A 27,669-nucleotide genomic window follows, 5' to 3' on the forward strand; every position below is an offset into this window, starting at 1 on the left:
ACATTATTTACATGGAGTCATTTTCTATAGACAGTTTAGGATCGGGGCATTCCTTGTTTGATGTCTAGGCTAATTTGTCATGATTACCTTTCATGTGGATGACTAATTTCTGTCATCTAATCTTCAACCTTTTTTCTATACTTTATTGTTTCTTTGCACTTATTTACATTTGTATACTTTTCGTATATTTCGGTTAGATTCCCTTTGGCATATTTTAATTCATTATTAATTATTCAACAAAAAAAAAATGTGGATGGTCAAGTCCCTCCTTTTTGTTACAACCTTGTTTGTTGTTTACAAAATCTATTATCTAATACATTTTTAGTTTACTCTTATGTTATCCCTGATTTTTTGATGTATGAAAAATGTGTTTAATAAATTTGTTTCAGGGGCGAAAGATGTCCAAAACCTTGGGGAATGTAATAGATCCTTTAGATACAATAAAGGAATATGGCACAGATGCTTTACGATTTACACTTGCTCTAGGGACTGCTGGTCAGGTTTGTTTTGTTGTGACTTCACTTATGCATCAGTTACATGTCAGGATTTGTTGACCAGAAATATATGTATGCAGTGTTTTGCTTTTGCATGATAATGGTTCTTAGCTTGTAACTTTTACCATACTAGCTGATCTGCTATTCTTTTATTCCAGGACCTTAATTTATCCACTGAGAGGTTGACATCCAACAAGGCCTTCACAAACAAACTATGGAATGCTGGAAAGTTTGTATTGCAGAATTTGCCCAGTCAGAATGATGCATCAACTTGGGATATTATACTTTCTTATAAGGTAGGTTTATTCTCTCTGTTTATTTTCTGTTCTCGTATTAAAATTATGCAGGAATGATGCTTCCCTTGTGGAATATTTCCTTTTGTTTATAGAGAATAATGGTGTGTGGGTGTGCGTGTGTCTGCATGCATCAATCCTTTCCTTGTAAACTTTTTTTCTTTTCACTTCAGTGAAGGATGACATATGTATCCATGCATGACTGTCTGTACCTGCTTGTGATTTGTCAAGAAACAAAAAAGAGCAAGTGCTTAAATATTGCTGCCTTCTATGAGCAATTCCTTTTAGTTTAGCTGAAAGCTTGCCTTACACCCGGGTAGCTGAAAAATATGTTATTTCCGTGAATTTCACACCTACTGCTGCCTGCTGATAAAGATTAATTACAACTGCAGACTTTGTGGGTGATTAGGTGCACCAGAATACGGTCTGGGCAAGCTGAATTCTTTGGTATTAATGGGTGAAACTTTTTTTTATCATTACCTATATGGATTAAGGATTAGTAATGGGAGAGAATAGATGACCAAAGAGCTCCAATCTCAAGTTGTACCAGAAAACACAAAAAGCATACTTTTCCCTGATGAGCAACGAATTACAACATTTTCTTTTGTGGGTTCACAAGAAAATGCTCCGGGCTTGATTAGTTTCTTTATGGAAGGGTTCTTGTTCTTTTAGGGGATTAAGGGTGGGTAAAGTTGGAGAATAGAACGCCACGTTGCCTGAATCTCAGATTCGGTCAAGAATCTCCGTTGACCTGAATTCTCTAAAATCAGTCTCAACACTATATATCTATCACTGTATCACAAAATTGTCTGCAAATAATGTGAACAGAGACACATCATATCTGAATGAACTTAGCAAATGTTTAATTACCAAAGCAAAAGGGTAGAGGCTCAATATTGGTCTTTGATGCAATTCTCTTATAATTGAAATTCACTAATGATTTCTCCACCAGGTCTAACACTACTTATTTTTAACTTGTTTCAAATACTTCACTTGCTATCCTATCATATGCTTTCTTTAAGTCATAAAGGTATTGCTGTCTTTCATCTCTCTAAATATGTGAATCTTTCTTTCAAATTTCTTAAATAAGCAAATAGCATTCAGTGGCTAATTGTCTCATGGAACGGCAAACAAATAGATTCTTTGGTACTTATTTCACTCAACTTCTTTTTCTTCCTTGAGATGAGAAATAATTGCAATTACTTGGTGCCATATCATAGTATGGCCCTTTCATTGTATTTTGTAATCTCTATCAAATATTGGAAATTTAGATTTTTTTTCCCTACTTTAGCTGTGGCTGCTGTGCACATTTATATTATAGGATGATATGCATTATCTGTATTGCTCATCAGATCAATATATGCTCTTTCAGTTTGACAAAGTGGAGCTTCTAGACATGCTACCTTTACCAGAGTGTTGGGTGGTAAGATAATTGTCACGATGCATCTCCACATTGCCAGGTCATTATATTTCTTTGTTTAACCCGTGAGTTTTCATCCTTTTTCTCAGATCTCAAAACTTCATGTGCTTATTGACACAGTCACCGCTAGCTATGACAAATTTTTCTTTGGAGATGTGGGAAGAGAGACATACGACTTCTTTTGGGGTGATTTTGCTGATTGGTATGTTTGGAATTTTTATTCAAAATAATTTCCATTGGATAATACTCACAAATATCGTCTAATGTTCCTATATTCTAGAAAATCCATAAATTTATGTTTAAGAAAACTGAGATACAAACTGTACAAATACGTTTCTTCAAAGACATTCATTAAATATGATTAACGACTGCCATGAGACACAATAAAGAATGTTGATGACTTTAGTTCTTCATAGAATGTCAAAGTTTGGTCGAGGTATATATCTTAAAAAGTAATGCTAAAAGCTGTAGGGTCATGCATTTGTGAAATTTAGCATAATGGCTAGGAATTTAATATTGTGATTAGAGGTTCAAGTCGATGTCCTTGGAAAGACATCTCTCAAGGCCTAATTCATTTCCAATCATTCGGCAAATTTGGGGTGGGGAATGGGGAGAGGGTGAGGTTTTGGGAGGAGAGTTTGGTGGGGAAACAGAATTTCCTTCTCTATTTCCTAGAGTATACAGATTATCGCAATCTCATAATGCTTCGATTGCTAGTTTGAGTATGAATCAATCTTTTCCCTCTTCTATTCCTTTATTTTGGGATTTTGGCTTTAATGATCAAAGGCAGGGGAATTGGTTGAACTTCTTGTCATTTCAGAAAATGTAGTTTTGGTCCCATCTAGGAAGGATAAAAGGATTTGAAAATTGGAGCCTTCAGAAGATAAAAAAAAAAAAGTAAAAAAAAAAAAAAAAGAAGATGAAGAAGAAAGAGGATGTGTAGAGCACCAATCTCATCCCACCTTCAGCGATCCTTCCCACCCTCCCCCCTTTCTCTCCTCTCTCCCCCACTTTTTTTTTAGTTTTTAGTTTTAATCTTTTTTAGTTAGAAATAGAATTAAATTTATATGTAATATAAAATGACCAATTTGTCCCTCCTTTGGATGGTGTTTGTAATAGAAGTGGCAGAAACAAAATGAATTTTTTTGTCCTCCAGTGGCACGGCCCAAATACATGTCCTCCAATGCGATTTACCCTAAAGTTTATGTCCATTACGAAAATTTTTCCCGTGTAGGATATTTCTAATTTTTGGTTTTTTTGTTTTGTTTTGTTTTTTTCCAATGAGGATTAGGATTGGTTTTCGTGATGAATTAGACTTTCCCATTTATATTTCCTAATAGTATTAGAATTCGAAGCCTATATAAAGGACTATGTTGTTTTGTATTTAAAACAATTCTTCAGTTTTGATAAAATACTTTGAGATTTTTCTCTCTATTTTTGGTGGATTCCAGTTTAATTGTTTATGGATTTTTGTTTTTGGAGAAGAAACAAAAATTTATTGATCAAACAAACGAAAGGTACACCAACAGTAGACAAGAAGTCCATTAAAAGAAAGGAAAAAACTAACTACAAAATAGTTGAGCTAAACACCGGCAGCTTAGAAATTATCTAAGACTTGCTTTCCAATCTAGCAAAATAGTCGAAAGGGATAGGTCCTTGAACTCTGTTGAGACCGAGGCCCAAAGAGAGGGCACAAACCTCACCCTTTCCCAAAGATCCACTACTCCCACCCTTTTATAATTATTGTTCATGGATTATAGGCTTGTTTAATCCTTTCATGTGTGAGGGTACTGAGAGTATTATCCCATATCGGGGATCTAAAGCCATGCATAACTAAATATAAGGTCTTCAGCCTCTCCACCTATGTCCAATTTGTTTTGGATTGGATGGTCTAACCTACAAACTTTTTGAAATAAAATTGAGGGAGACTGATTTGTTATGGGGAGACTGCTTTTTTATGTTCTTTGTGGGTAGAGATTTGTTTAGATCTTTATTTTTGTTTAAACAAGTTCAAACTAGGGGCCTGTTTGGTATTCTATTCAACAAGTGTTTTAAAAGATTTTCTTCCTTATTTCATCTATATATATAACTAATGAAAACAAAAAAAAAAAAAAACAGTTTTTGGAAAGAACACCAAAGGGCCCCTTAATGTTACCGTTGTTTTTTTATTGATCTCTTCTGCCTGATTCAGATGCACTGATTTACCCCTTTGTTAATGTCAACTGTAAACTTCTTGCGCTTTTCTAGGTATATTGAGGCTAGTAAAGCTCGTCTCTACCGATCTGATGGTGATTCAGTTGCTTTGGTCACTCAGGCAGTCCTATTATATGTTTTTGAAAACATACTTAAATTGCTACACCCCTTCATGCCATTTGTAACTGAGGAACTCTGGCAGGTAAATGGTTTCACTTCATCTTTCAATACCATAGTTATATGGCAAGTGGATCTTTTTATTGGATTTTAATTTTGTTGAGCTCAAGATTTTAATTTTTCCACTTCAACACTTTTGTTGAATTTATCTTCTGTAGATACAAGGCAATTATTAGTTTCTTGAAGTTTGTTTGTTAAGTGAAGAAATCATTGTTGTGATTTGATTTTTGTATGAACCATGCGAAGATTTATACTAGAGAAGGAATGGAGATAATTACATTATTTTTTTTCTTCCCCCTTAGGAGATTTTTTATTTTTTCAAGATTACATTAAAAAAAAATTGTGTAAAAATCATGCCTAATTATATGCAGAATAATATTTTATATAACTAATTGGTGGGATTCTCGAATTGCAGAGAGAGGTCCGGTTCCGAAGTCCTTGGAAGTTCATTTCTTAGGGTTATTCTTTCTTTTCTCAACGGTTGAAAGTTGAAAATGGTTGAGTTGGGAATTCGAATAGAGTTAGGTTTTGGGAAGATGTTTTGTATGGAGAACTGTCATTTGAGTCTTTGTTTCCCTGCTTATATCTTATATAATTGAACCACAATGATGTCATCTCTTCTGTTATATCTCATTCTTTTACCGGGGTCATCTCTTAGATTTAAGGTAGAAGGAACTTAAATGACAGTGAGCTCCAAGATTTTTCAGATTTTCTGTCTTGGTTAAATCATGTCTTTGGATCAAAGCCGTTGTGATAAAAGATCTTGGTCTAGACACTCTTTAGGTATTTATCTTAAAAATATTTTTTCTTTGTTTAATACATACCCCGTTTGACCCTACCTTTGAGCCATTTAAGATGATTTGGAAGGCTGGTGTTCCCACTAAGGAGCAGGTTTTACTTGGTTGGTTTCATTGGAAGATAAATACCTGTGGCATGATACAAAGAAGAATGTGTTCTGTGTTTAAAAGAGGGAGAGTGGATCACATCTTTTACAGTGCCAGTTCAGAAGAAAAATTTTGGGCTTGGTTATTCAGAGGGTTTTATGTAATGTTTTTTGTCCAAAAAATTGTTGTCTTACTAGGAAGGAGTAACAAGTAAGGCAGTGCCTCTTTGAAGGTGTGTGATTATGGCCCTGATACGGACAATTTGGTTGGAAAGAATGAGATCCTTGAGAGGAGGTGGATATACTTTGGAATATAATTTTATGGCTAAAGTTTAATTTAGACACTCAACTATAGGGGGCATTTCAACTGCATCCATCATCTACAAAATCATTCAAAAACATACTCCATCTAAAATCTAAATTGAAAAAATGAATTTTTCTTCCTTTTTTCCTTTTTTACCCCTCTCCACCTTCCACTCTCTCTCTCTCTCTTCCCTTTCTCCGGCCAACCCTCCCAACCCAGCCCTCCCGACCCCACCTCACCCCCTCCACAACCTTCTCGACCCCAACTATAGCTCGTGGGGAGATGGCCGGCACTAGGGGCCAGGGGGACCCTCTGGTGGCCTTGGCCCGTCGGGAAATGGCCGGCCTTGGCTGGGCTGAGGTGTGCACAGGGAGGGAGTTGTGCGGGAGAGGAGAGGGAAGAGAGGGATGGTCGAGGGGAGAGAGAGGAGCTGCGGGCTGGTGGCTGGTGGTGCTGTGCCAGCTGGGCTTGGCCGGAGTTGGCCTGGTCACGGCTGGATTGTGCGAAGTCACGTGAAAGAGAACGGAAACACAGGGAAGAAGAAGAAAAATGAGAGAAAAGAGAGAGAGAGAGAGAGAGAGAGAGAGAGAGAGAGAGAGAGAGAGAGAGAGAGACTCGGGTAAGTGGAAGGGGAGGGTCTGGCGAGTTGTGGTGGGGGTGGGGTCGGGAGGGGCTGCGTTGGGAGGGTTGACCGGAGAGAGGGAAGAGAGAGAGTGGGAGGTGGAGAGGGGTAAAAAAGGAAAAGAGGACGAAAAAATTTATTTTTTTTCAATTTAGATTTTAGATAGGGTTTGTTTTTGAATGATTTTGTAGATGATGGATGCAGTTGAATACCTACTATAGTTTAGTGTCTAAATTGAACTTTACCCTTATTATTAGCTTTCTTTTGATGATTTTCTTTGGAATAGAACCTTTATTATACTTTAAATATACTTTGGAATAGAACCTTTATCTAAATATTTTGAAGATTTTCTTTTTAGTGTTATTCTTCCTGGTTGGACAGGTGCTCTGATTTGATTGTATTTGAGCTGCTGTTTGATGATATTAATCGGGATCTGATGGACATCCCATCATCCTACATGTATCAGTTTCTTTAGTAATAAGATGTGTTTTTTATTGGAAAAAAAATAAGGTTATATACCTAATTACTTTTAACTATTGGAGTTTCATTCAATAACCTAATGCTCTTAATTCTCACTTGGCGGCATAACACATTTAACTTGCTTATTGTGTGTTTGTTCTTATTTTTATTTATTTAAGCATCTCTTTCTGGGTATGATAATAGACACGAACCAAAGCATGCAGCCTTCTCCTATGTGCATTTAATGTTCCATTATTAATTTAATCTATCAAGTTGAACCATTGTAGATCTGCTGTAATTCAGTCAATAAGAAATTTAATTCTCTTAAGTTATAACTATCCACAATCATTGGTGTATTGCATACAAAAGGGAAGCTGAGTATATAGACCAGCTTTTTCTTCATTGTTCTGTTTCTTTGAAACTATGGTACGAACTGTTTAGTGATGCAAAGTTGTATTGGGCGATTCCAGCTTCATGCATTTCATTTCAATTCGAGACGTATTTTTGGTGCTGGGAAGAAGAGGAAAAAATTGGTTGAATTGCACTGTGACAGCATTTTTTTGGGTGGTTTGCACACAGAGAAATAGAAGGATGTTTTAGAATAAATGTGGGCAGGAGGTGGATTTCTTTTGGGACAAAATTTTGTTTTGTGCCTCTTTTTGGGTTTCAGTTTCTTTTGAATTTTTATAGAGTGCTACAACTCTTTAAGCTGTTTTTGCGATGATAGTTAGCTGTTACATTTATGTTTGCATTTTAGGTGGACTGCTTTCTAACCTTCATTGTACTGTTATCCATTTTTCTTTAATAAACTCTCTCTTTTTTCTAAAGACACTAATCTATTGAATCAATACAGGCACTCCCCAACCGAAAAGAAGCTCTTATAGTATCTCCATGGCCACTGACTTCACTTCCAAGGCAAAGCAACTCAATTAAAAAGTTCGAAAATTTACAGGCTTTGGTGAGTCATACTTGCTTCTCTCTTATTTGATTCACTTCCAGCGATCAGTTTTGTATGTTGTAGATTATTAATCACTGAAGTCTGCTTCTTTGTGATTCTTAGACTAGAGCCATCCGGAATGCTCGAGCAGAATATTCTGTTGAGCCGGTAAAGCGTATATCAGCATCTATAGTTGCAAATGATGTTGTCATTGAATACATAATGGTAAGTTGTCATTGAATACATAATGGTAAGTAGTCCATCACTCTAGCCATGTTTTGCTGATGATGAGATGCTTGTTCTAAGTATGTTTCTATATCTTTTTGCACTTCCTGTGAGAAAGAAATGAATGAACTCTGTGGGTGTATACACAATTTGATGGATCATTATTGAAACCTTCAGTGAGCATACAGCTGTGGGCTGAATCATTCTTGAGATGTGTTTCGTTAGCTCGCGGTGGCCTTTAGCTGGGTGGGGTTCGGTTCAGCTCACTCATTCCAGCATCAGAAATCATAAGGCTGGCCATGCCCCACAAGCCCTACATCGGGCCAGGTTTTGCTGGCCCGAGGGAGGGCCCCTTAGAGGAAAAATAAGCCAGGCCTGGCCCTTTACTAGTTAAGAAAAGGCATGCAATCGAGTTTGGATTTCATTTATTTTTTAGCTAAACCCCTCAATTTTGAGATTTAAAAAAATCCAGATTATTGTTCTCCCTGTTCTTTTGTAAAGTTTATTATTCTATGCATTTATGTTTTCTTGTATACTTTGTGTAAATGGTCGTGCCCCACACTTTCACTCGCTATATCAAAGCCATGTCTTAGAATTTTTACTTTGGTTGCTTTCTTTATTCATCTATTTACCCATTTATCTAATTATTTGGCTTGGATGTAATTATCATTAACACTAGCCAAGCTTAAATATGTATATTTTTTTTTTCTGCAGAAAGAAAAGGAGGTTTTAGCTCTTCTTTCCAGGCTAGATTTGGAAAACATCCATTTTACAGATTCTCCTCCAGGCACGTTTACTCATAAATTATCTTCCATTTGACCAAGGGCTGGAAATTTTCATGTTTATTTATCAATATGTTCTTTATGTTGTGATGCTGAGCCCAATATTTTGGGGGATGTTATGAATTTCAGGAAATGCGGAACAATCAGTCCACCTTGTTGCTGGTGAAGGACTGGAGGCATATCTCCCTCTCGCTGATATGGTTGACATCACTTCTGAAATCCAACGCCTTTCTAAGCGACTTAGCAAGATGCAGACAGAATATGATGGACTTGTAGCTCGGCTCAGGTCTCCTAAAGTAAGTATCTGTTCCCTTTCCTCCAAATGGACCAGAAGATTCCATTTGTATATGTGATCTAAAATGGTAGATTTGGATTTTACTTCTTAGTTAAATGTTTGCATCAAATGTTACAAATAAGACATAAAAAGTGAGTTATGGTATTTTTTTTTTTTTATTATGAATGGAAAGAAAACTCTATACTTCAGTCAGTGATTTATAGAGTGAACTTGGAATTGCACTTTTTCATAAGATTTTGATATCCACCTTATCTTAAATTGTCAAATTTACATGTAGATTTGATTAACATTTTTTTTTTTTTGATAAGAAACAAACTTTCATTAAACAAAAACAAACAGAACAAACAAACCAAGCAGTGAACAAGATGTCCACTAGCCTACTAGCAGCTACTAAAAATAAAGAAAGGACGAGATAAAACACACAAAGCACACTACCACTAACATAAACAAACCCACACAACCCCAAAACCACCCTATCCAACCTCAGCTTTCCAATCCAACAAAATTAAAGAGACTGAAAGATATCTAAAAGCTGGAGAAACTGAGGACCATAACGACGCTCAAAATCTCACTTTGTCCCAGGAACACTTCACATTATCCCCCTTAAAATCTTCAAAGATTCTTCTACTTCTCTCCCACCAAATTATCCACACCACTGCCATCACACCACAAGACCACAGGACCTTTGCCTTCCTACCCTTCCTCCCAAACACAACATCTTTTTCACACAACAACGCCGATACTGACTGAGGATTATCCCAGCTGATACCAGCAGCTTCAAACAAATAACCCCATAAGCCCAAAGCAAAAGGACAATACAGAAACAGATGGTTCCCAGATTCAGCTTCCTTTTTACAAAGGGCACACCAATGAGGAGACAAACTGGTACGGGGTCTTCTCTTTTGAAGCATATCACACGTATTTAACTTCCCCTGCCAAAACATGGACTTTAGGAGGGGCCTGCAACTTCCAAATGAATTTTGCAGGCTCGAAAACAGCCGAAAATCCCTTTTCACATAGATGCTTAAAAAAAGATTTGCAAGAGAAGGACCCAGAAGCCTCCAACTTCCATCTTCTTTTATCTAGACATCCATCAACCAAAAGAGCAGCAAAATCCTCAACCTCTCTTTCACGAAGATTTCATCTAAATCCAAGATTCCAACCTACTCCCGAAGAATTAAAAACCACCAAATTAGCCACCACACTGTTTAGATTCAAAGCCAGCCTACTCAAGCACACAAACATGGAACATAAAGGCACTTCCGATATCCAGCAATCCTTCCAAATCTTGTTCTCTCCCCCCCTCCCACCCTAAACTGACAACACTCTAAGAACTCCTCATAACCTTGAGAAATGTCCTTCCACGGACAGCGAAAAGATACCATTACCCCAGCCCTCGCATCCCAGCCATTATCTTGAATGCCATATCTGCTTCTAATCACCATGTGCCACAAAGAATTGCCTTCAATGGGGGACCGCCACAACCATTTCGCAAGAAGAGCTTTGTTTCGATGGACCAGATTTCCAACACCTAACCCTCCCTTTTGAATCAGCCCTGCTACATTTCAGGTGTTTCCTTCAAGAAGTGAACAAATTAAACACAGGCACTACTATTAGATGTGTGGCTACGATCATATAACTCAACAATTACCCATGATTCCATATGGCCTGTCCAACCCAACTAAGAGAAACAGCATAACATAGGAGCAAGATTGAAATTTAATGCAAAAGAAGTTTAGGACTTCTTTGGCTGTGTTATCAAAAACTATTTTATCAATGGTTTTCAAAAAGTAGTGAAAAATTTCATTCTCGCAAGACCTAAATCAGAAATTGATGCGAAAATGTTATTTCCTTTGCCTCATTTTCCTTCCTTACCTCATAAACTGACAAGTAAATTGACACCAGAGTGTCTAGATACATGGTCATAAAGCTAATTCAAATGGATGTCAAAGTTGTAGGGGATGCACTAGAGTCGAAGGTCAAGGACTCAAGGGTGATCTTGAAATAAAAACTGGTATTAAATCTGGATGTAATTAAATTGCAAGGTTTATATGTTTGAAAGCCTTTTGTGTCAGGATTCTAATGCTTTTTATAGAACTCAATTTTGAGTTTTTCTAGGGAGCATAATGGTCATTCCATTGTAGGCGGTTCAGGTTGGCTGGATCTATGCGGGAATCAATAATTGTCTCTTAGTACCCTGTATCTCTAACCTCTTACTATATCTACTTTGTATTATGCAGTTTGTAGAGAAAGCTCCTGAGGATATTGTCCGTGGAGTCCAAGAAAAGGTGGCAGAAACAGAAGAGAAGATTACTCTCACCAAAAACCGTTTAGCTTTGCTCAAATCAACTGTTCTGGTTACATAATAAGACCATCTGTGATCCAGGCTCCATATCAGTATACAATTTTGTATGGACTCAACTATGTGGGATTTGCATCTTCTGCATTGTGTAGTACTGAGGTTTGCCGATCATTATTCTGACAGCAACCTACTACGTACCATGGATTTGACAGAAACTTATCACCATCTACAGGATTGGTTGTGCAGTAAAATTTGCTTAAATCAAGAAGTCTAGATGAATAGCAGCAGCTCCCTTAACAGCGGACATGAAAGTTAGATAGATTGCTTGAAGTGGCTGGTGACACATTTGTTTTTTCCTCAAGCACCAAAGCTTCCAAGAGATGCCTGCTCCTTGTGATAACTTATGTAAGTTAGATTGTTTCTTTGTAATATGTCATTTTTCTTACAATATAGGGTAGTATAAGGCCCTTGCGATTTGTCCCCTTTACAACTTAAGCCAAGGAGCAGTTGGGATTTTACCAATTTGAGCTGGTTGTAAAATTATTGAAGCCAGATAATTTTGATAGTCTGAAAACTTAAGCTAATGAATGTAGGTTTAGATTTCTACATTATTGAAGGATTTCAATAAGAAACATCTTTTTGTTAAATTTTGGTGATTAAGGCTCCGTTTGGGATTGCAGTGGAGCATCCAAAAGCTGCTGTGGATGACAATTCTCAATCACCTACAGCAGTTTTGGTGTTTGGTAAAAAAATAAAAAATGGTTTTTCCCCACAATTCTCAACTCCCCACAACAAAAACAGAAAGCAGGTTTCTAGGTGCTTTTGAAAGCTGCAGTGACTCACAGTAACAATGAATATTTTATTTTACCCATAATACCCTCATTGATTTTTATGATTTTTATTTGTTTATTTTAAATTAAAAAATATGTTCATTGTTAGTTATATTTTATATTGTGATAATTAATTATGATATTTTATTTATAGGATTAAAATTATAATATACCTAAAAAAATAATAGGCATACTTATTTAATAATGTTGTTCTTAGAAAAATTAATGCTAATAAAAATTTGTAGTAAAAAATTTCAAAAACAAGTAAAAAAACATATTATTTTTACCAAACAAATAAGTGAAATGCACTTTCAGCATCATGTTCATTTTAGTAATTATACACAGTCACAGCATTTTTATATTAACATTTACCAAACACTTTGATATTGTTTTTTGCACTAACAACACTTTTGAAAACATAGTTTACTAAACACTCAACTGTTTTACTTTACAGCTGACTTTACTTCACAGCTGTTTTTTCTCACAACAATACCAAACTGGCCTAAGTCTTTATACTCATTTAAGTTGGAAGGGGATAAGAAGCTTTCCTGGATTTAATCTTTATATTAGATGGTTAGGATTGTAACAAGCGAAGATAAGCCCTTCATACAGAACGTGTCCATGGTATAGGTTCATCTGTATTATGATTTTATCACCTTTTTTTTTTTTTCAGATAATTTGTTTATTTCTTTGTTGGGCAAACTTTATCGAGGTGAACTGATTGAAGGAGCTTTTATTATAGTATGGGAGGGCCTCTAAGGGTAGAAGTGCAAGAATGAACAATTCATTTGACAAGCTGAACATATAACATTCGAAATTAATGGTTCGACAGGAGCTGAACATATAACATTTATTTAGTAGTCATCTTCCGAATATGGGAACTTTTGATATGAAGTGTTCGACTGCTTCCTTCCAAAATCGCTCTCACCATTATTTCACCCTCCATTCATCCAAAATCGCTTGCTTGGATCAATTAAGATCAAGATCTTGTCAAGGTTTAGAGTTGGGAATGAGGGTGAGGGGGAGCCCCTGAAAAATCTGAAGATTTTAATTTGAAGTTATTTTGATTTTGGTGATTTCCATCAAAAAAAATTTGAATTATCATGAATTTTGGTGAATTATTAGAAGTTCACAAAATTTATTTTAAATTTCTGGAAATTATTTTGACCTAGAATTTTCAGAAAATTTATGGAAGTCAAACAATTATTTGAAGGCTTTAGAAAAATAATACTATACTCGTTGAGAGAACTCCATACAATTTTCTGAAGTCTGCAACTATTTTTGGAAGATTTTAGAAGTTGGGAAAAATAAGAAAATTAAGAAAGATCAAGCGCTTGCCAAGTGGCGCAATCTCGTCCATCGCATGCAACACCATATTGGACAATCAAGAACACGCCAGTGCAGGGCACATGTCACTCGCTCAAACACATGGCACACAAAGAAGCAACCACGCATGTGGACGCTTGGCATAACTCAGGCCTAGCCGCGACGTGTTGTCCACTTGCACGTGTCGCGCTCACATGCTTCCATGCCTCTTTGACTCACTAATTTACCCACTTGACTCGCCCGAGTCATAGTGTCAACTCAATCTAAATTTTCTATAAACAACGTGTCTGCCCCTTGCCATTTTCGTTCATCAACTTTAGATAAAAGAGTTTCAAACTTTAGATTTAGGCTTCAGAGCTAAAACTAGAGGTGGGCATCGAGCGATTTGGGTCAATTTTGAACTCAAACCGCTAACCAAACCAACTAGGTCGATTTGTAATTTTTTCAAACCAAAACAAACCATTGCATGTTAAAAAACTGAACCAACCCAAACCAATTGAAATATTTTGGATTGGTCGGTTTATACGGGTTAGGCTTGGCCCAAAACAATAATATTTTTCATTTTGATTTTTAGGATCAAATAGCAAATGCATTAAAAAAAAAAAAAAAAGATTTTTAGGCCCAAACATGTTTATTATTCACTTTTGGGCTTCTTAAAATTGTATTCAATATAACTTGAATGTTCAATTCTCCAACTTAAAACATAGTTGGGCAGATTATATTTTTGGGCTTCACCATGTTTATAGAATAAAAAACAACCGAGGATTTGATTGGGAATTGAAGAAGAATTCGGGTGGGGTGTCCTTAGCATTTTTTTGGGGGTTTATGTCTTGACTAACAATTTGATTTCTAGGTTGGTTTGAGATTGGGTGATTGATTTGGATGCCATAAACATGTTTTTAGAAGCTTAAGAAACTGATTTGGGGTGTAGAATTCAAAGGAAATTGAAGTTGGTTGAAGTTTCAAAAATTTGGAGATTGTCTGGAAGAATGGCAGAAATTGTAGCGGAAGATAGTACATAGCCGACCAAGAGTACATATTGTAGTTAGGCGTGAACCGAGTTGGAGTTGAATTAAATTTTGAGACTAGTCGTGTGAGGTGACCTTGTGTACATTGAGTTTAAGATGGCAATGATGACATGATTATATGTTGTAGTTTGAAAGCAAGGTAGGTCGTACATAATGATTGGATTATATATATATATATATATATTTCGTGTGAGCCTTAATAGGGTATATCTCAACATAAATAAGTTGAGGTATATCTCAATAGAAGAAACCTGATATACAGTTTCCTTTTATTGAGGTATACCTCAACTTATTTATGTTGAGGTATGTCCTTGTTGGGGCTCACACGAGTCGTTTTGTGTCGATCTGAACCGATCATAAAGATCATCTTCCTTGATAGATCATCCTTGTAAAAAATTAGTCAAATCGGAAATCATTTGCATATCTAACTTTGATAAAACAAATGGACAGTTTCATCGAAAATATTTGGTTCATCCATTTATATGATCAAAGTTAAATAGGCAAATGATTTCCGATTTGGCTAATTTTTGCAAGGATGATCTATCAATGGAGATGTAAAAAATGAACGGTACGGTTTGGATCGACACAAAACGACTCGTGTGGGCCCTAATAGGGTATACCTCAACATAAATAAGTTGAGGTATACTTCAACTTATTTATGTTGAGGTATGACCTTGTTGGGACTCACACGAGTCATTTTGTGTCGATTCGAATCGTTCACAAGGATCATCTTTATTGATAGATCATCCTTACAAAGAATTAGTAAAATCGAAAATCATTTGCCTATCTAACTTTGATAAAACAAATGGACGGTTTCATCGAAAGTATTTGGTTCGTCCATTTATTTGATCAAAGTTAGATAGACAAATGATTTCCAATTTAGCTAATTTTTTGCAAGGATGATCTATCAATGGAGATTTAAAAAATGAACGGTTTAGATCGACACAAAATGACTCGTGTGGGCCCTAATATAGTATACCTCAACTTATTTATGTTGAGGTATGACCTTGTTGGGGCTCACACGAGTCGTTTTGTGTCGATCCGAACCGTTCACAAGGATCATCTTCATTGATAGATCATCCTTGCAAAAAATTAGTCAAATCGGAAATTATTTTCATATCTAACGTTGATAAAACAAATGGACGGTTTTATCGAAAATATTTGATTCGTCCATTTATTTGATCAAAGTTAGATAGGCAAATGATATCTGATTTGGCTAATTTTTTGCAAGGATGATCTATCAATAGAGATGTAAAAAATGAACGGTTTGTATCGACACAAAACGACTCGTGTGAGTCCTAATAGGGTATACCTCAACTTATTTATGTTGAGGTATGACCTTGTTGGGGCCCACACAAGTCGTTTTGTGTCGATCCGAACCATTCACAAGGATCATCTTCATTGATAGATCATCCTTGCAAAAATTTAGTCAAATCGGAAATTATTTGCCTATCTAACTTTGATAAAACAAATGGACGGTTTCATCGAAAATATTCATTTATATGATCAAAGTTAGATAGGCAAATGATTTCCGATTTGGATAATTTTTTGCAAGGATGATTTATCTATGGAGATGTAAAAAATGAACGGTTTGGGTTGACACAAAACGACTCGTGTAGACCTTAATAGGGTATATCTTAACTTATTTATGTTGAGGTATGACCTTGTTGGAGCCAACACGAGTCGTTTTGTGTCTATCCGAACCGTTCACAAGGATCATCTTCATTAATAGATCATCCTTGCAAAAAATTAGTAAAATTGGAGTCATAGTGGTAAGATGCATGATATGGGACGTGCAGGCTTGCTTGTCTTATGTATGGGTTAACGAGAATAGATATGGAGTGAGTACATTCATTGTTCATCTTTGCACGCATGTCATCTGATTGTGAATAATTACTATCTTATTAAATAGTTATTAAATTTAATAATTGTACATCCATAAGAAACTAAAAGTTTCTACTGAGCTTTATAGCTCACTCTGTTAACAAGAGAGTTGTTATTTACACACCTTTTTTTTTTTTTGCACACCCCTCATTACTTAATTAGTGATTTTACAAATTTATCTCATTGTAAAAATACTTTAAAGCCATCCCCAACACACCCTTTCTCTCTTTCTTCCCTCCTAATTAACCATGCATTGCCCAACCCTCTCTCCCTTGTAGTCTTTGTCTGCGACCACCCCACCCTCCACCCCCTTCAGCCTCTTTTTGGCTTTCTCTCTTTATCTCTTTCTCTCTCTCTCTCTGGCTTCTCTCCCCTTTTGCTTGCAACACCACCGCGCGCAGCAGCTTCCTCCACAGCACCTTCCAGCCACTGCGTGCAGCACCGTCGAAGCCACCCCACCTTCCTCCATAATACCTTCCAGCCACCACGTGTAGCACCATCGAAGCCACCCGTGCGCCCTTCTGCTTGCAGCAACCCAGCCACACCACCCCTACTGGCTTTCTCTCTTTCTCTCTGGCTTCTCTCCCCTTCTGCTTGCAGCACCACCGCGTGCAGCACCTTCCAGCCACCGCACCCTTCTGCTCGCACCAACCCAGCCACACCACCCATTCTGGCTTTCTCTCTTTCTCTCTAGCTTCTCTTCCCTTCTGCTTGCAGCACCACTGCGCACAGCACCTTCCAGCCATACCACCCCTTCTGGCTTTCTCTCTTTATCTTTGGCTTATCTCCCCTTCTGCTTGCAGCACCACCGCGCGAAGCACCTTCCAGCCACCGAGCCCTTCTGCTCGCAGCAACCCAGCCCAACCACTTTGTCAAGATCAACCACCACCCTGCCCCTCTTTCTCTCTCTCTCTCTCTCTCTCTCCCTCTTTCCCTCTCTCTTTCCTTCCCTATCTCCTCTCGCTTGCAAACAGCCAAAAACTAAAATATATATATGTAGCTGGTTCGGAAGTACAGTCCCGAACATCAAGAAAACCATTCGGAAGTACAGTGTCGAACACTTTTAGTATGTTCGGCAGGTGACTGCCGAATGAAGAGAAAAATTTCGAAAGTGCAGTGCCAAACGACCTGCGACATCCTCCACCTGAAAATTAAACCCTAAACTCTGAAAAACTCACACTCCAAATCATCTCAAACATACAAAAGAGAGAGAGAGAGAGAGAGAGAGAGAGAGAGAGAGAGAAAGAGAGAGAGAGAGAGAGGAGTTGGGTGTGTGTGTGTGTGTGTGTGTTTTTTTTTTTTTTTTTTGTCTGAGTAGATGGGGTGTGTTGGATAAAAATGGAGGTATTAGGGTAATTCCAGGGGTGTATTAAAAGAGAAATTTTAAATTTTAGAAGAGAATAGAGTGTGTAGGAGAAAAATGTGTGCAAAAAAAAAAAAGTGTGCAAATAGCAACACTCGTTAACAAATATGTGCATGTGTAAATCTCGAGGTGGAAAAAGCAAAGTGATACCTAGGAATATACCAGAAATATCGGTTTGCTATGTTGTTATTATCATAATAAATAAATGAGTGTAATTTAATAAACAATTACTATGTAGTTCAAACCACATATACTCAAATTTAAATTAAAAGTTTATATTTTCTTAGTATGGAATAAAGTTTAAATTTATAGGCCGAATTATTTAAATTTATGATAGTAGTTTTATCACGGCATGGTTGGAGAAATTTTATTTACTTCGATCAGAATGTGATTCACACCTCAATCTGAAATATTTAGATATATTCCGAATTGGAGCGTGACACATACTATGCATAAAATCTAAGAAGTGCAATCAACATTAAGATCCAACATGCACAACTTTATCAATCTTGATTACATATCAATTTTGGAATTAACTAATAGAAAGGTAATTGAGTGGAAATAGCCTTGCTTTTCATTAGTTCAATACAAATTTGAACTGACATAGACTTGAACTACAAATGTAAAACAACAATCTCTGATTCCTATTTCATGCTAGCCACATTAGAAGTTGCAGCCTTCAATCAAAATGGCCCATTAAACCAATCACACATAAAAACAAAACAAAACAAAATCTCCCATTGTACCAAGATCTAAGCTACACAGTTCCAAAAAACTGACACGAGTTTGATATGCATAATTCTAGTTAAGCTGCCATTGTTCAAAATAATGGCCGATATGCAAGGTGTGTTTTACTAGCAGTGCAAAGTTGAAGGCAAGGCAAAGACAATTTCCGCATAAATGGATAGAGAATCAACTCAAATTTTAGAGGAATGCTAAAAAAAAATTTCTTCTTGATTGCTTAAATTTTAGTTGAACCATGACCATTTTACATTGCAATTTTAAACCCAAAAAATTACACAAAAAGCAGAGAAGCATGGCCAAGATCAAGGAGTAAAATTTTAGTTAGGAGGAAATTTCGATTTTGACAAAATTAGACAAAAATGACATAAATTACTATTAAAATACGAAAATTTTGAATGAAACTTGATCATATGTTTATTTAACATATTATCTACTACATTGATAAAAAACATTGAAAAAACTAAATTATATAGTAGGTTTCATGTGATATAAGGTGAATATAATATGCGCTAGAGGTAAATGCTGTTAAAAAAATGGGTCACTAATTAATAATTATATAAAAATGACCTCTTTTTAAGGGATATTTAATCATTTTGAATCCAATTGAACTTAAAACATATGTGGACAAATAAAAAAATGACATGTATTGTTATTTTCTAAACCCCTTAACCCAATAATCAAACACAATCCAAATAGATTGTGAGATCTCGGAAAATTAATTTATAATTTATTTTGGAGTAAATAGTGATTTATTGATAATTATCTTGTTAATTTCGAGATATTAGAATTTTTCTGAGGAATGTTGGAAGACAATAAATGAATTTGAAGTCGTAGAAAAATAAGTTTTATCGAGATAAACTCACGAGATTTTACATAGCATTTTTCGAACCTCGAAGTTAATTTTGGTGAGTTATTTTGACCCCAATCAACCTTAAACACTTTTTTTTTTTTCTTTCCTTCCTTTTTCCTCCCGTGACCGGGACACTTTCTTTTCTTTTCTTTCCTTTTCCTCCCGTGTTCTCTTTCTCTTCGCCTCTCATTCCTCTCTCCCAGGCTCCCAGCCCCCCAGCCTACGCAGACCCATCTCCTCCCTTTCCCTTCCTCCTTCCCCGATCTCCCTCTCTTCCTCCTCTCCATCCCCAATCTCTTCTCTCTCTTGAGTCTTCACCCTCTGACTCTCTCCAATCTGCCTCCTCCGGCAGGCGACGGCGAGGGGGATGCCTGGGAAATGTTCTGAAAATGGAAAAGAGGGCTGGGTTGTTTACTTTCTGACAATCTCTTCGAAAAGACACTGGCTTTGCACGTTAGAAAGCAGCAAAATTTCTTGAAATTTCACCGAAATAATTGAAATATTACCGAAAAAATTATGGAGTTTGAATAAAATCTCCCCCTCCCCAAAAAACGAAATTCTCCTCCTTGGCCAAGATCACATTGCTAGTAAATATTCCAATTTATTCCAAAAAAGTTATTTCATTGTATCAGAATTAAAAAAAAAAAACACACAAATAAACATTCTGCATATTAAGATATCACCATAAAAAATACAAGAAGAAGAAGAAGAAAAAGAAAAGTTGGATCCACATAAAAAAATTAAAACTAAAAAAATATAATAAAAAAATAAGAAAAATCTCAATTGAAGAGCTGTATAGATATGGTTTTAAGGAAATTACCTTCACTCCAAGTGTTCTACATAACTAGGATTGTTGTAGATTTCCCATGTTGGTTGTCAACGCACCGTTGCGGGTCATCGGTGCACCATCGCGAGTCGTTGTAGAAAAAAATTTATAAAAAAAAATAAAAAAAGAGAATAGCAGTGAATACATGGTTTTAGGAAATTACTCGTTGTTAGATCATCGACGTATCGTTGTCTGTCGTAAGAGCCTTTAAGTAAATTGATTGGTTGAAGTTGAAGTTTGGTGTGCATTTTACGAAAGATGAAAGGGTGCGGTATGTACTTTTTATTAGCGGTTTGGGTCTTTTGTTTTTCTGTTTTAAACAAACAGTTATCAAAGGGTTAGTGATCCACATAAAAACCTCAGTACAAGCAAGTTCTCAAACCTCAAACCCAAGTAATTCCCAAAATAAAACTGACATCAATCCACTAAATCCTTCATGTCCAACGATTTAGCCAATTAATTGCACATGCTCTACATTTTGGGTGTTGCTAGTGTAAAAAAAGTTTTTTTTTTTTTTAAGTAAAATTATTTGGTTTACTTTTTGTAATAAATTACTCATAAACTTAGTTTCTAAAAGATTTTTAACTAGAAATCCAGCCAAATAAAAAATTAAGTATACACTCAATCTATCTGTGTACGCTCGGGGAAAGGAATTTATGCCCTACCGAGCTCTCGACAACTTTCTCATTTTAGGCTTCTAATTAAAGAACCCTAATTTCATAAAATTTTTGAAATATCCAAAATTTTGGTTTTAGTATGGCAGGGCATAGCCACACATCTACCCACACCTTATGCATTAATCAGTTAGAGTGCTGCTATTTGAATACTCTTTTTTTTTTCTTTTTTTTTCTTTTTGAACACCCCAAAAATTTAATTGTGAGATGACAAAACACCCAAAACCCCATCCCTCTATCTCTCCTTCCCTCTCTCTACCCATCTCTCATTCCCTCTTTCTCCCGTCACAACACCCTCCACCCAGACCCAAGCAAGTAGGAACCACCCCAGCCCGCCTATCTCTCTCCCTCTCTCCCTCCCCCCTCCCCTTCCCTCTTACCTCACCGACCACCCCACCTGTAACGACCCGACCCAAATTTTCACTAGAAATTTAAATTTTTATTTAACTATGTTTTTAGAGGTTTGTTTAAAGGACGTTGAATTGTATTTTAAAGATTTTGGGATTTATTTGAAAAATAAAAAGGGTTGGATTTAAAATTTTTATTTTTATTTTTGTTTTAAATTTGGGCATGACCCAAAGTTGACTTTTTAAATAAATGAGTTTTCAATTTTGACTTTGGGTCCGTTAGATAGGTTTCGATCTCACGATTTCATAGACACGTAGCGCGCGTAGATCCGAGTTACAGTTTGAAAGATATGGACATGTGAAGTGAGGGGCAATTTTATAAATTTATAAAAGTGGGTTTTAAATACCCAAAATCAGAAAAATTTTCTGATTTTTCTCTCTCTCTCTCTAGAATTTGCTAGTGGCTTCTCTCTCTTCTTTTTATCTCTCTCTCTCTCCTTGCACTCTCTCCCTGTTTTCCTCTCCCCCGCACCCTCTCCCCTGCGCCACAACCCCAGCCACCCACACTCACCATCGCCGGCCACCTTGCCAACCTCTGGCTCCGGCGAACACTCCTCCTAGTGCCGACCACCTCCCCTGAGCCTACTCTCTCTCTCCCCGTGTTCTCTCTCTGCTCTCTCCCTCTGTGCGCAGCACCGGCCATCAACGCCGGCCTCCCCTCGCAGTCGCCACTCTCCGGTGACCTTCCCTCAGGCTGACGACCTCCCCCAGCGCTCCTCCAGCCAGCCCAGCAACCTCTGCGTGCGAATCCAGCTCGGAAAAGGCAATTTTGACCGCCGGCTTCCTTCCCTTCTCCGACCAGTTTCCGGCTCCAATCACCTCCATCCTAGGTGGGTATCGTTCCTCTTTCATTGGGTTTTCATTCTCTTAAGCTTAGGTTGATTAATTTTGAGTAATTGGGAATTTGAAATTTTGGGAATTATAGCCATTTCGGGATTATCTTGGGTTTTCGAATTTGGGGGCTGTTGTGTTGTCGTCTAGGACAAATTCCTTCCCTAGGAAACTCAATAGTTGTTTAGGACTGAGAAAATTAATGGGTTTGGTTGAAATTAAATAAAATTGGCTGAATTTGGAGTTGGGGCAGCCACTTTGGACGGCTCCTGCAGTGAGTCCGAACCGCCGCTGCCATTCGTGAATAAAGGATTAATTTTGGGCAATTGTGGAGTGAGTTATTGATCTTGGTTAGGACGTTTTTGGTTAGGCTGAGTCGGGGAGCTTCCGGAGTGTTTATGTAGGGGTTTAGGGTCTACGAGTGGAGGTTGGGAATCGTCGAGCTAGAATGGGAGTCCGGTGTGATGTTAAGTTAAGCACACATTTACGTTTAAGTGCCTTGAGTCGGAACTAATTATATTTCGTTAATTGTTTATTCTATAGGCGACACGACTGTGACTCGTGACGATCCAGCGGAGGATCGAAGCTAGGGATATCACTGTGAGTGGACCCTTCTTCCTTAAAATGATTTATGAAATTTACATTTTTATCTTGGTTAATTGAATTTGTTTTAGTAATAACAAATCTGAGCGAACTTTGGTTTTCAAATAAATTCATAAAAGATTTCATTAATCCTAATATGCATGATAGCTTGAATTTGATTTAGAATTTGATGAAAAATGTTGGATTTCGGATTTCAAATGCTTCATAAGTAAGTTTTAAAAAGGCTTATTTACATCATTGCCCCCTGTAAGATATACTTTTTTTCACTTTGCTCCCTGAAACTTAAATCCTCTCAGTTTGCCACCTGAACTTCACAAAGTTATTGCAAAAGACCCTATGCCGTTAACTTTGTCAATTTTTCCGTTAAAATAGCTGACGTGACACCTATATGGCATGAGTGAGACCCTTTTTTAGTTATGTAAAATCCATGTGGACAAAAAAAATAATTTTTAAACTAAAAATAATAAGATCCATGTCAATTTTTTATAATTTTGCTTGTCTACATGGATCTTACATAACTAAAAAAGGGTCTCACTCATGCCATATAGGTGTCATGTCAGCTATTTTAACGGAAAAATTGACAGAGTTAACGGTATAGGGTCTTTTGCAACAACTTTGTGAAGTTCAGGTGGCAAACTGAGAGGATTTAAGTTTCAGGGGGCAAAGTGAAAAAAAGTGTATCTTACAGGGGCCAATGGTGTGAATAAGCCTTTTAAAAACATATATTTACATGTTGGTTTTAGTGAGTTGTTGGGCTTTAGGAAAGAAATTTAGTTTCTCATTTTATATACAAGGTTCATTTAATATTTCGGTTTTGTCGAAAAGTATTATTTTGATTTATGTATATTGAAATTGATTCGGATTCCTATGTTGACTTATGGATTTTAAGTTTCTTTTGGGGAAGTACCTTGATATTTATTTTTGATGGAAAAATGATCTATTATTTGGATTATAGAAAAATGGTTTTCAAACCACCCTTGCAGTACCCTCCAGATTATCGGATTGAATAGGTCTTTGGGACCCATCACGGCACACATATAGGCTTTGAGCCGTGTGTCGGGATGCTTCGCCCTTTGGGGGCCGCTCTGCGTGCACGTATGACCAGGATTGCTTGTACGTGCTGATTTTATTCGCACTTGTGTATGGCTAGGATATTGCCTACACGTGTTGGATTTTACTCCACGCGTGTGTATGGCCAGGATATTGCCTGCCTGTGCGATGCAAGAATTCTGCACAGGTGTATGGCCAGGTTATTCAGGGTATATAGCATGGTGAGAAATGAAATTGGTATTTTCAAGGGTTTAAGTATGGATTTTAAATGAGAAATACCTTTCGAGTTTTATAATGATTTCGATTTTTATTATTTTTATGACTTTGTTAATTTAGATGGTTGGCCATTGAGAAATGTGTTTTGATTTGTCTTTTATTTGAGTTCCACTAGTTTATAACACTCTTAAAGTTTGGAAATGGTTTTTAAACTGGGGGATTTCAAAGAGTGACGTGAGGTTTTAGAACTAAACGTGGTTTTGAAGGATTTTCTAAAACATGAAGTTTACTTTTGTTTTCGTTTTTTATTAAACTGTCCACTCACTGAGTTTGTCTCACGGTTTATCTTGTTTTGTTTTAAATTGTCCCCCCAGGTAGTAGCTTTGGTGGAGGTCGAGCTAAACACGTCGAGGCAGTCACATCCATATTCCTACTCGGACCAGTAGGCGTCATTATTTTTCGGTGCAAAAATTCTTTGTAATAGAATAGAGGCTCTGATACCCACCTTAAATATTTAGTTGGCTTCTCTGTGAAATTGTTGGGTCTGAGAACCTATTTGGTTGTGGTAGAGGTGGTTGATGGTTAGAAGTGCTTTTTAACAGGTTTTGAAATTTCTGGGTTAGTCCATTTTCAGGGGAGGTTCTACTGAATTTTCGGTAGGATTTTCCTTGATTTTGAATTCCCGCAGAATCTCTCCGGGTTTCAGGGTGGAATCCGAGGGCGGTCCTGTCACCACCCCCACCCCCATCCCCTTCTCTTTTTCTTTTCCCGAAACCCAACCCCCAGCCCTTCACTCTCTCTCTCTATAACTCTCATTTCGGTAGGTTCGCCAGCGAACCAGGCGGCAAGAACCTTGCCAAAAACTCCCTCTCTCTTCCCCGACTCCCCAACAGTGACAAACCCACGTTGTGGGCTAGGAGGGCTAAAGCACCCCCTATCTTTTTAAAAAATATATATATACACCTGTTGATAGCCCAACTAGCCCACCGATGAAAAAAAAAAAAAAAAAGGTTCCTTTCTTAGTTTGTCCCAAGGAATAAAATTTCGGGTTTCGAGGAAATTTCGATGGAAATTTCGACGGAAATTTTAAAGATTTTTAAATTTCGACAAAAATTAGACGGAAATGACGGAAATTGCTATCAAAATACGGAAATTTTGAATGAAACTTTACCATATGTTTATTTAACATATTATCTATTAAATTGATAAAAAAAATTGAATAAACCAAATTATATAGTAGGTTTTATGTGATATAAGATGAATATAATGCACGCTGTAGACAAATACTGTTAAATAAAATTAGTATATTATTTATACTATATAATCTATACACTAAACCCTATGTATTTTATAATCTATATTCTATATTGTTTAGGATATGATATATGATATTAGAGTTTAGGCCCTTTAGGGTATTTTAAATTATTTTTTATATAGAAATATATTATAGTTTACTAGTTTAGGGTTTAAAAACAATTAAATGAAACTCCAAAATGGTCAAACGAAACTCCAAACTATTTTTTTTCTTTACAATTGCCCAAAGGCTTCAAACCCTAATCAATCCTAAACCATTTAATTTTTTTCTATTTTTTTTTTTTTTTTTTCCTTTTTTCCTTTATTTTTCTTCTTTTTTTTCTTCTTTTTTTTTTCCTTTCTTTTCTCTTTTTTTTCTTCTTTTTCCTTTCTTCTCCAGTTCTCCCCGAGTCTGCAGTTCAAGGCTTCCAGCTCCATTGTTTTTTTTTTTTTTTCTCTCTCTCTCTCTCTCTCTCTCTCTCTCTCTCTCTCTCTCTCTCTCTCTCTCTCCCCCCTGCCGTCGCCCCCCCACCGTCGCCCCCTGCCGTAGCCCCCCGCCGTCGCCCCCTGCCATCGCATCTTTCTCCCTCGATCTCCCCCCTTCCGCTGCCGCTGCCGCTGCTCTGCCGCCCCCCGCCACGCCTTCTTTCTCCCTCGACTGTGTAGGTGAGGTAAGTTGGTTAGCTGGGTTATTGCGTTGTTGTGGAGCAGTGGAGGTGACGAAATTTCTCTGAAATTCAAAAAATTTGGCTGTTAGGGTGTTTAATATTTCGCCAAAATATTTCAAATTTTTGTCGAATCCGTGTTAAAATTTCGGACCCCATCAAAATCGAAATTTCGCCGAAAATTTTGAAATTTAAACCCTTGGTTTGTCCCCAATCTTCAATTCCCTGGATGCGGCACCAGCTTTTTATTCGACCAAAAAAAATAGTTTGTCCCCACCCCACTTCCCTTTCGTTTCCTCTAATCCTCTCTATTTGCTTCGATTAATCAAATTTGTTGTTGGCTTTGTTCTTCACGAGGGCTAGTGAGCTGGAGAGAGTTGGAGTTTTGGAGAGGCATGCATGCAGCTTGGGCTTCCTTTCTTGGCCTTCTTTATTCTTTGTTTCTTTTTGGGCCACAATTAATTGATTTAATTCTACAAAATAAAATAAAATCTCAACAACAAATAAAGTAATAGAAAATTAGAATTAAATACTAAATCTCAATAATTTTTTGGTATAGCATGAAAATCATATAATATTTTAATTGAACTACCAAATTTAAATGTACTTTTTTATATTAGATCACAAATATATTGGCCTATTTGATTTGAGCCTTTTTCATTTGACATTTTTATCCTTTATCCCACATATGATGAGTGTTAGTCAAAATTTATAAGGTTTTGACAAAATTGTCCTCGAGGCTTTTATATTATTTTGAAAATTTGCTAATTTAGTCTCAACTTCACATTTAGTTGTGACTGAACGACAGTCACATCTAAGTTATGAGACAGTCTCAGTTAAGTTGTGACTTAATTGAATTTTTTTTAAAGAAATTGCACTACAATATAGTATAAATAGAGGTAAAAACAATACTTTTACTCAAAATAATATATAGTATAGTGATGTAAGTTGTCTCTTTCAATTTACCAAAACAGTTACAGTTAAGTTGTTACTGGATTGATATTTTTTTTAATACAATATAGTATAAATTAATGTAATATTTGTGATGCAATATTATTTTTATTTTTTTATTGTAGTGGCATGTGATGTAATATTTGTAAATTCTAATACTTTTTACTTTATTATTTTTTTTGACTTTTCAATTAGTACCTAATCTAAAATGCTATTTAATTTTAGTACATAAACTAAAAAGTTATTAAAATTTAATAGTTAAAATCAATAGACCTATAAAGTAAAGCACACCCTAATTTACTTAAAACTTAAAATCTAATAAAATCTATGAAATAAAACAAAAACTAGTAAAAATCAATAATTAACTAAATAATCAAACCAACAACTAAAATACTAAAAATAATGACTAAAATATATAATTTAGGGATAAAAAATATGTTATAAATTAAACTCAACAGTAATATTATTATAGTAATTACTAATATATCTATTTAAGCTCTTATATTTTATTTTTTTAGCCATTTAGGGATTAGCTATTCAATTAGGGATTTAAGGATTTAGGGATTCAATTTTTATGCAATAATTTTGGTATTTCTAATTTACTCTTAAATGTTTGTAAAATTAAATGAAAATTAATATTTAATTATTCAAATTGTTCAGAAACTCAAGAAAACTCGTGTAATTTGTTGATGTGCATGTAGGGGTCGGCAATGGGCCGGGCCGGGCTAGCCCGGCCCAAATT

General features: G+C 36.3%; 1 protein-coding gene across 3 annotated transcripts in view; it reads left to right on the forward strand.

The window, feature by feature from the left end:
* Window positions 1-12,033, forward strand: part of EMB2247 (protein EMBRYO DEFECTIVE 2247) — a 28,012-nt gene extending 15,979 nt beyond the window's left edge. For 2 of the 3 annotated variants that reach the window (XM_086239513.1, XM_086239514.1), the window contains 10 exons: window positions 390-500; window positions 653-790; window positions 2,160-2,210; window positions 2,297-2,409; window positions 4,455-4,602; window positions 7,699-7,803; window positions 7,906-8,007; window positions 8,722-8,794; window positions 8,919-9,085; window positions 11,325-12,033. In XM_086239513.1, coding sequence (XP_086095639.1) covers window positions 390-500; window positions 653-790; window positions 2,160-2,210; window positions 2,297-2,409; window positions 4,455-4,602; window positions 7,699-7,803; window positions 7,906-8,007; window positions 8,722-8,794; window positions 8,919-9,085; window positions 11,325-11,450 — 1,134 coding nt within the window. In that variant the 3' untranslated portion in view covers window positions 11,451-12,033. Of the gene's footprint in view, window positions 1-389; window positions 501-652; window positions 791-2,159; window positions 2,211-2,296; window positions 2,410-4,454; window positions 4,603-7,698; window positions 7,804-7,905; window positions 8,033-8,721; window positions 8,795-8,918; window positions 9,086-11,324 lie in introns of those variants that run through there. The other variant, XR_015121682.1, reaches the window with a different exon arrangement.
* Window positions 12,034-27,669: the final 15,636 nt, after the last annotated feature.

Source organism: Dryas octopetala, chromosome 4 (assembly GCF_963921425.1).
Source record: "Dryas octopetala chromosome 4, drDryOcto1.1, whole genome shotgun sequence".
NCBI classification, from domain to species: Eukaryota; Viridiplantae; Streptophyta; class Magnoliopsida; order Rosales; family Rosaceae; genus Dryas; species Dryas octopetala.